The following is an 8,487-nucleotide window of genomic DNA, read 5'->3' as shown; positions in this document are numbered from 1 at the left end:
TCCTGACAGTACCTAGGTAAGGACTACTAGCCAGTCAGAAGCAGAGTATGAGGGCCCTGACAGTACCTAGGTAAGGACAGATTTTTCATTTTTCACTTTTTCAATGTTTTGCATGCTTTTTTGGTGCTTTTTAAAAAGTTTTAGACATATTTTCATTGTTTGTTGCCATTCAAACAATCCCAATTTTTAGTTTTTGTTACATTTTTTGGTGCTTATTTTGACCCAAGGAAAACACAAGGGTTAAGATAAATGTGTAGTCGGATGGCGTAAGCAGACACCTCTGATTAACCTCCACTGATGTCTTCCTGCAGGTGGAGCTGGTTGGCATGTCCTACGTCGGTCTGAAGACTGTAGTGGACTCACTTTACACCGGAAAGCTGCTGTTGGTTGAAGAAAACATTGAACGTGTGCTGGAAGCTGCCCACTTTCTGCAGGTTAGAAACTGGGCCTTTCTTTGTATAGAGGTAAATGTTTGGGATGTACGGTGCTGGGATAAAGCTCACATCTGGTGCGTCTCTCTCATTTCCACTTTCTATTTTTCAAGGGCACCGTTGCTGCATCCGTCGAACTCTACTTCACTAAGGGCCACACTGGAAAATAAGAATCCCATCAAGGGCCAGACATGTACAGTTTATTAACGTGCTTTTAGTTAATCAAAAAAGTATAATATTTTGACTGTATTATGCATGTCTCATGTATTATTCTCAATTAGTTTGGTCAATATAAATTGCCCAAAAAGTTCCTTAGCCATGATAGAATTAACACATTAAGCAAAACAAGTAGGCTGAATATTAAAGAAATATTTTGCAGTATTGTGCATAATATCTTGTGCAGTAGGCTACTGTAATAAAAGGAAAACCATAAAGGGACAGCTGGGCAAGGTTGGCAGTGGAAAGTGAAGTTAGAGGAAGTTATGGTGCATTTATTCATAGTTTCTTAAGTGCTAATAAATGCTTGATAACAGGTTAAAATGAGTTTTTTACGAGAGTAAAATAAGTATATATTATGATGAATTATTAAAAAGACCTGTGGGCTGCTGTTGTTCAGGTGGGTCCAGTGGTGGATTTCTGCTGCAAGTACCTAGAGGAGGTTCTGAGTGAGGACAACTACCTGCACCTGCAGGGCCTGGCGCTGCTCTACAGCCTGAAGCCACTGGAGACGTGCATCGACAGCTTCATCCTCGCTCGCTTTGCCACGCTCTCTTTCACCCCCGACTTCTCTCACTCCATTCCTTTGCACAAACTGGCATCCTACCTCTCCAGCAGCCAGGTAGTTACTCTACGTTGTTCATGTGTTGACATTGGACACGTATTCTGGATCTTTAGTTACATTTGTAGTCTAGTCTGTATTCACCACGTTCCACTTCCGGGATTGCTCCAGATTTCCGTCCCCGTCCTCTGTCTCTGTGTAGGCGTTCTAACCTCTGAATGTAGGTGGGGAATTGTAGTATTGTAGTACTGCAGATACTTGTTACAATATAAATACAGATATCAGTTAGTATCTGAGCTCCTCTGGTCCTCTTCAGGTTCAACATGACTGCGAGGAGGCCCTTCTCCAGGCCACCCTGCAGTGGCTCAGCCAGACTCCTGAGCGGACCGCCCACGCCGCTCAGCTCCTCTCCCACATCCGCCTCCCTCTGGTGCCGGCGGAGGACCTGATGGGCCGAGTGCTGCCGGCGGTCCGGGCCCTGCTGGGGGAGGATGCCAGCTGCAAGGTCCAGCTGGAGGAAGCTGAGGCTTATCACGCCAGGCCCAGCGCACAGCCGCTCCTGCAGACAGGACACAGCACGCCAAGGGGGGGTGTAGAGCGCCTACTGCTGATTGGAGGAGAGGTACCCATGTGTGATGGTGACGGATCACTTTGATGATAGTCAGAGCGCTGCAAAGGAAGGTCTGACTAGTCCATGCCGCATTCCGGGATAATCCCATAATCCCATAATCCCATAAATGAAACAATGTCGATATAGAATATCATCAAAGTATATCTACTATATCAACCATGTTTCATTTATGGGATTGTTGCAAAGGCACCGTTGTTCTGTCCGCTAAAGATGATTGTGATTGGTTTGAAGAAATGCCAATAAACCAGAGCAGGTTTTCTTCCATCCCGGAATGCTGCGTGGACTAGTCCGACCCCCGTCCACAGCGCTGTGGAGGAAGGTCTGGCGAGAGTCTACTTCTGATAATAGTGATGACTTCATTTTGAGAGCATCAAAATCAAATGTAACTATTTACATTCTTTATTTATTTGCTCGAAAAATGTGTTCACATAGAATATTTGTTCTCAAATATTTTCTTTCAAAGCTTTTTTTGTGTAAGATATTACAGATATTACAGCCCTAGTCACTGCCTGAATCGGATCAAATTGTGAGAAAATCAAATCATAAGCTGCTTTGAATGGTGAGTTGACTGCCTCCCTCCCTCCCTCCCTCCCTCCCTCCCTCCCTGACACCCCTTTAATACTCAGGTGTCAGACCGGGGAGAGGAGCTAAGCGCCAATGTTTGCTGGATGGACGGTGATGAGAAAAACTGGGTGGTGGAAACGGCGCTGCCGTCGGGGCGGAGCCACCACCTCCTGGCAGTGCTGGGGGGCTTCATCTTCACTGCTGGCGGCAGCTCGTCCCGGGACAGCGGTGGAGGCGCGTCCTGTAACCTGCACAGATACGACCCCCGCCACAACCAGTGGACCACGGTACTGGACCAAAGAGCCACTCCCATTCTCCTTGTCAATACTTCTCAGTTTGCAGATGAAGTGTATTCAGTGTAGCAGGGTCGGCGGCACTCTGGATCAGTGGTTTGGGCCCCCGGTCCAGAGCCGGTCTGTGGAAGTCTGCATGTTCTCCCCGTGGTTGCATGGGTTTCCTCGGGGTGCTCTGTGTTCCTCCCACCATAAACTAGGTTACTAGGACCAGAGTTCAAATGAAGCCGCCTGGCTAACACAGGCACATTTACAGAAACGTTGATCAATGTTAAATGATAAATGTTGTCCTTGGATAAATTTGATCCATTTTCAAAGAGTTTCTATACGAGGAATTTGTAACGCGGATGCTCTTCACTAGTAAAACAAAGGATCAGTCCACTACTATCATTGAATTTGGGTGTTTTATTACATTTTTTAACATTTGAAAAAGAAATTGATAAAAGAACATTGAAGAACTTTAAAAGGCTAACCCTAAAATCAACACAAAAACATTGGAAATAGTAACAAACAGACTTGGATTAAAGTGACTTAAGACGTCAACACAAGGGTTAATGTGCATTATCCTAATGAAATAAATAAATCCGAAAAGATGAAGTGCCACTTTAAATATCTTGCCATCGGCATTTAGCCTGTCATCATTTACCGAGCCCCCTCAGGCTGTTTTTTTCTTTACTTTTCATATTTGTTTATGGGGAAAAAGTCTATCAAGCTGCTGTAAATGTGCTCCTGCCACTGGCTGTGAAAGCGGTCATGTGTGATCTGAACATTTCCCAAGAACTTTTACACACATATTGCTAGTGTGCACACAAAGATCATGTGGGTTTGGACGTTCATTCCAACTCAAGCACAAACAGAAGTAGCAAAGCATTCAGCCAAGAAGGGACTCGGAATAAAACCAGCCTTAGAAACGCCCTGCTGTCTGAACTGGGTGACCCCGGGGGCAACATTTGTCTGTACTGTAAATAGGACAATTGTTTCTGTTTCTCTTTTCTCTCTTTCTCTTTATTACATTTCACATGAAACCTTTCCACACTTACACTTACAACACTTACAATGTATTTTTGATTTTGTATGGGGTGTCCTGTGAAGAGAACACATCAAACTAAAGTTATGTGAGGAGGCATGAGCGTAAAAGAAGATTCCCAGTCTTCCAGCTGTGCTAGGTAGTTGTGTTACGTAGCTGCGTGCACCAGACACACTGACGCTGTGATGCTTTCCCAGGGTGCTCCAATGAATGAGCGGCGAGCAGATTTTTACCTGGGGGCGATGGGAGAGTGCCTGATCGCCGTGGGGGGGAGGAATGACACCGGAATGTTGTCCTCTGTGGAGGTTTACCATCCCGCTGAGGACAGCTGGTCCTACGTGGCAGAACTACCCAGGTAGGAACACATGTTACTACTGGGTCTGCTGCTTCACGGGCAATGGCCATGACATTTGGTGTGTGTGTGTGTGTGTGTGTGTGTGTGTGTGTGTGTGTGTGTGTGGGACTGTAGACATCAGGGCCCTATTTTAACGATCTGAGGTCATGGCGTGAAGCTCCTGGTGCAGCTGCGTTTATTTGGCGTGTCCAAATCCCCTTTTGCTAGTTTGACGGCAGTAAAAAGGTTCGGTGCATGGTCCTAAAGGGTTCGGCTGTCTTCATTAATCAGAGGTGTGTTTTGGGCGTAACATGCAATCAACCAATCAGAGGTCCTCTCCCATTCCCTTTGACGGCCAGTGCTGTCATGATACTGTTATGATGCTGTCATGATACTGTTATGATGCTGTCATGATGCTGTCACGATGCTGTCATGATGTTGTTATGATGCCTGTCATGATGCTGTCATGATACTGTTATGATGCTGTCATGATGCTGTCATGATGCTGTTATGATGCTGTCATGATGCTGTTATGATGCTGTTATGATGCTGTCATGATGCTGTTATGATGCTGTTATGATGCTGTCATGATGCTGTCATGATGCTGTCATGTTGGAGGATTTGCTGAGCAGGAAGGAGAGATGTTCAGGCGAGCAGATCATATAATACTATTTCACATTGTAATATTTAAAGTCTTCTGAATGTTTGTCTGCTGCTGCGCGTTAGGGTGAACTTACCAGACTGTTCCAGCTGTTGTATTGTTTACTTTTGCCCACTTCCTCGTTATATCCACATTATTTGTGAAAGCACCAGTAGTCAACCCGACGCAGTATTGATATCGAGGTATTTGGCAAAGAATATGGTGAGATTTCTTCATATTGCCCAGCCCTACTGTCACATGCTTTTTGCTTTTTTTGTTTTGAACTCTGTAAAAGATGTGAGCGTCCACCACTATAGAGTCTCTGGAGCTTTATCATAGATGTTAATTTTTTGCAGTGCTAAATTTGGCTTTTGGAATCCTGTATTCTTTAGGTCTACTTTTGCCCATGCTGGGACCGTCTACCAGGGTGTAGTCTGCATCTCCGGCGGCCACGACTCTCAGATCGGCCCGTACCGCCGAGACTTCCTGAGCTATCCGTCCCGGTACGGGGAGGTGTGGGCCGAACAGCAGCCCATGTCTGTGGCCCGGGGCTGGCATTGCATGGCCTCCCTTAACCACCTCATCTACGCCATCGGGGGCAGCGACGACAACGCAGACACCACTGAGCGCTTCGACATCCTGGAAGTGGAATCTTTCAGTCCTCGCAGCGGCCAGTGGACCCGGGTGTCACAGCTGCTGCTGCCCGGCAGCGAGGCGGGGGTGGCAGTCTGGAAAGGCAGGATATTCGTGCTCGGAGGCTACAGCTGGGAGGGTATGGTGTTCTCTAGAGCCACTCAGGTGTACTACCCCTGGATGGACTCATGGCTTAGGGGACCTGACCTGCCGAATCGCACCGCAGGGGCCTCAGCATGTGTGTGCACGTTGAAGCCCTTACCGTCATCCCCCTCCCCGGAGAAGAAGAACTAGGTGGGAAAAGGGTCAGAGGAAGATTACACCCCATGTGGCAACTGGGATGAGGGACTTTTTCTTTGTCCAAAAATACAGGGCCTAAGACAAAGCCTGATGCATACTTCTGATACAAATCCTTTTTTTTTAAATAACTTATATATTTTGTTTTGTCACTATTCATTTTCTCACAATCTCAGGGGGACTGCAGCATCAAAAAAGAGAAGAGAAGTGGTAATAATGCTTACCATTTTTTTGGTAAAGAACACCTGACACTGATTAGAAAACTGAATTCACTCTGCTTTCATCCTACAAAACCTAGAGATGAGTAACATACTTTATGTCTGAGCATTAATACTTAGATATATATACTGTATTTAATGTCAGCGGACCATGGCGGTAGGCCACATCTCCAAACAAATCAGGGAAGTCCCTCATAATCCTCATTCCAGTTCCAAGGGTCGGTCTTTGGAGGATTTTGGCCGCTTTATGCCAACCGGGCATATACACAAATGCAGCAGAGAGGCTCACAATGACTAACTTAATGTCGAGCTGTCAGTTCTGCCAATGACAACACCCTTTGTACATCCAGTGTCCTCTGTCCCAGGCCGTCTATCTCTGTTACAGGCCCAGAGAAGAATACCTCGCTGACGGGGAACTCAGGGTCCGCGCAGCGTGTCAGGGCCTTTACAAACCAAAGCACATATAGTTTTGTGCTCTGCCTACGTAACACATATACAGAGAGTGTATGGAAGGAAATGATAATATTCACTGTACATTGTAGCAAAATTTCATAAATGTTTCAGAATCTTTTGCTGGACTTTGCATTTGTAAGCCTTAACCTGTCAAATTGCCTTTCATTAAAAAGTAATCTGATTATGTAAACACAAACATTATTATGTGACTTTAGTTTTTTATTCATAACATGAAAACATTAGAAAAGTCACTTTTCAGATTTTATTAATGCCCTAACATGTGTTGGTCATATTCATTAAGATCACATTTGGAAGCTGAATCAAATAATCTTTATTTATAATATAATTTACACACAACACAGAGTGCTTTGCAGCAGCGGTCCCCGCCCTTTTTCTGTTGCCAGGGACCTTAATATTCATAAAGGAAGTCCAGGGACCAATTGTCATTTTTAAGATGCATCATTTAAAAAATAAAAACAAGCTGTTAACGTTTTACACAGTGCTCAATCTACAGTGGTTTAATCTGCATATGATATAGTGGCAACAAAGGCTAATTGTATGAATACGATCTATTTTAACTTTAAGACCATTTCACAAAATATTTCTCTTTTCTGCCATACAAGCCACTCACACAGCACTCACTCACTAGCAGTTATGGAAAATTGAATGAAAATACATGTCAACTAACTGTTTAATTAGCTAATCATTTCAGCTGGACTTGTACGGCAATATATTGTTGTGAAGCATTTTATAAACTATATGTTTTTTGTGTGCAAAAATCTTAATCTGTAAATTAACTAGAAACTAAAGCTGTCAGATTAATGTGGAGTAAAAAGTACAATATTTGAGAAGGAAATACAACTAGAAAGCATGACGAGATAATACTTGAGTACCATAAAAGTGCCTCAAAGTTCTACTTAAGTACAGTAGTAAATGCACTTAGTTACATTGCACCACTGGATATTAAGGGAAAGAATGAATTTCTTCAGGTCCAAAGTGCAGAGGCTTGCCCTGAGTTTGGAGGTGATGCAGAGCTGCAGTACGTTTGTATTACCTGATTCAGTTGTTTGACTTCAATCATAAAATACACCTTTTTTTAGCACGTGATGTAAAGAGGGATTTAACCAAAAAAAGGGCTGTGGTCCACAAGAAAAACATTTACAGTTTGATTTTCATTGAGCTGGAAAAAGTTTGCAGCCATCCAGGATTTGATTTAGTTACTGAGGTAAGTTAGTTTGCTTTTGTAATTAGGCTCTAGGGGGAGGTAAACCTGCGTGTCATCTGCATAACAGTGAAAATCAATGTGTAATTGAATAATGTGGCCTAGCAGAAGCAAAAAAGAGGAATCATCCTAAGATTTGTCTTCCCTCTTCCCATTCTATCATTATTATTATATAAACCAGGCACAGATGAACACAGTGAGTAATACTGCAGGTACACAGGACTATTGTTGATGTTGATGGTCTTCATAGATCCAGTGTGCTGTCAGGTCTCTCCACTCACCTGGCAGCCTCAGATAAAGGGGTAGTATGGATGAGACTTGAGTCTGAGAAACAGAAACACAATCAGCACTGGGAAAATAGCTGCACCTTGCAGGAGACATTTGCTGTGTGTTGACTTACTCATCGAGCACGCAGGCCCTCCACCCTCGGTCCAGTCCTCTTAGTGCTCTGATGTCTTCTTCAGTCAGACTGAAGTCAAATATCTGCACAAACGTTTTCCAAACAGCTATATTGATGTTCATGATTAAAATGTTAGTACTGAACGATAGGGTTTTATAATTCCTACAGTACAGGTAAAGGGTAACTTCTGTTGTGGACCTTGTTTTCCTACAGTATGTTTTGATAGGAGGACTTTTGTTCAAAGTGGACAGAAACAAAATTTAGCAATCAAAAGCCGTCTTGGTTCATCTTTCCACTATTCCAACGATCATGACTCTAGTTTTGTTGAAATTAACCTTTAATTCATCCATTTACATGTGGAAATTTGCTGCTCTATACACACTAGTAGTGATAATTTACATGGAGTCTGGTGGAGATATGCTGCTCTATACACGCTAAAAGTAGTGATAATTTACATTGAGTCTGGTGGAGATATGCTGCTCTATACATACTAAAGTAGTGATTATTTACATGGAGTCTGGTGGAGATATGCTGCTCTATACACACTAAAGTAGTGATTATTTACA

At 43.7% G+C, this 8,487-nt stretch overlaps 3 protein-coding genes across 3 annotated transcripts in view; 2 read left to right on the top strand and 1 right to left on the bottom strand.

The window, feature by feature from the left end:
- Positions 1-6,500, top strand: part of klhl36 (kelch-like family member 36) — a 7,738-nt gene extending 1,238 nt beyond the window's left edge. Inside the window, exons 3-8 of the mRNA XM_034878668.1 lie at positions 312-434; positions 1,048-1,269; positions 1,526-1,831; positions 2,467-2,691; positions 3,922-4,079; positions 5,091-6,500. Of these exons, the coding sequence (XP_034734559.1) occupies positions 312-434; positions 1,048-1,269; positions 1,526-1,831; positions 2,467-2,691; positions 3,922-4,079; positions 5,091-5,625 (1,569 nt within the window). The 3' untranslated portion in view covers positions 5,626-6,500. The remainder of the gene's footprint in view (positions 1-311; positions 435-1,047; positions 1,270-1,525; positions 1,832-2,466; positions 2,692-3,921; positions 4,080-5,090) is intronic.
- The window catches only part of gan (gigaxonin), a 322,832-nt gene that overhangs the window by 147,929 nt on the left and 166,416 nt on the right, over positions 1-8,487 (top strand). The gene's annotated exons all lie outside the window — the stretch shown is intronic.
- zgc:56622 (uncharacterized protein LOC326033 homolog) overlaps positions 6,712-8,487 on the bottom strand; it is a 7,537-nt gene continuing 5,761 nt past the window's right edge. Inside the window, exons 7-8 of the mRNA XM_034879804.1 lie at positions 7,922-8,176; positions 6,712-7,845 (exon numbers count right to left, since the gene is read on the bottom strand). Of these exons, the coding sequence (XP_034735695.1) occupies positions 7,812-7,845; positions 7,922-8,176 (289 nt within the window). The 3' untranslated portion in view covers positions 6,712-7,811. The remainder of the gene's footprint in view (positions 7,846-7,921; positions 8,177-8,487) is intronic.

The sequence above is a fragment of the Etheostoma cragini genome, chromosome 8, assembly GCF_013103735.1.
Source record: "Etheostoma cragini isolate CJK2018 chromosome 8, CSU_Ecrag_1.0, whole genome shotgun sequence".
Classification (NCBI taxonomy): Eukaryota; Metazoa; Chordata; class Actinopteri; order Perciformes; family Percidae; genus Etheostoma; species Etheostoma cragini.
Note: the sequence above shows the minus strand (reverse complement) of the source record. Positions and strands in the feature narration are given on the sequence as shown.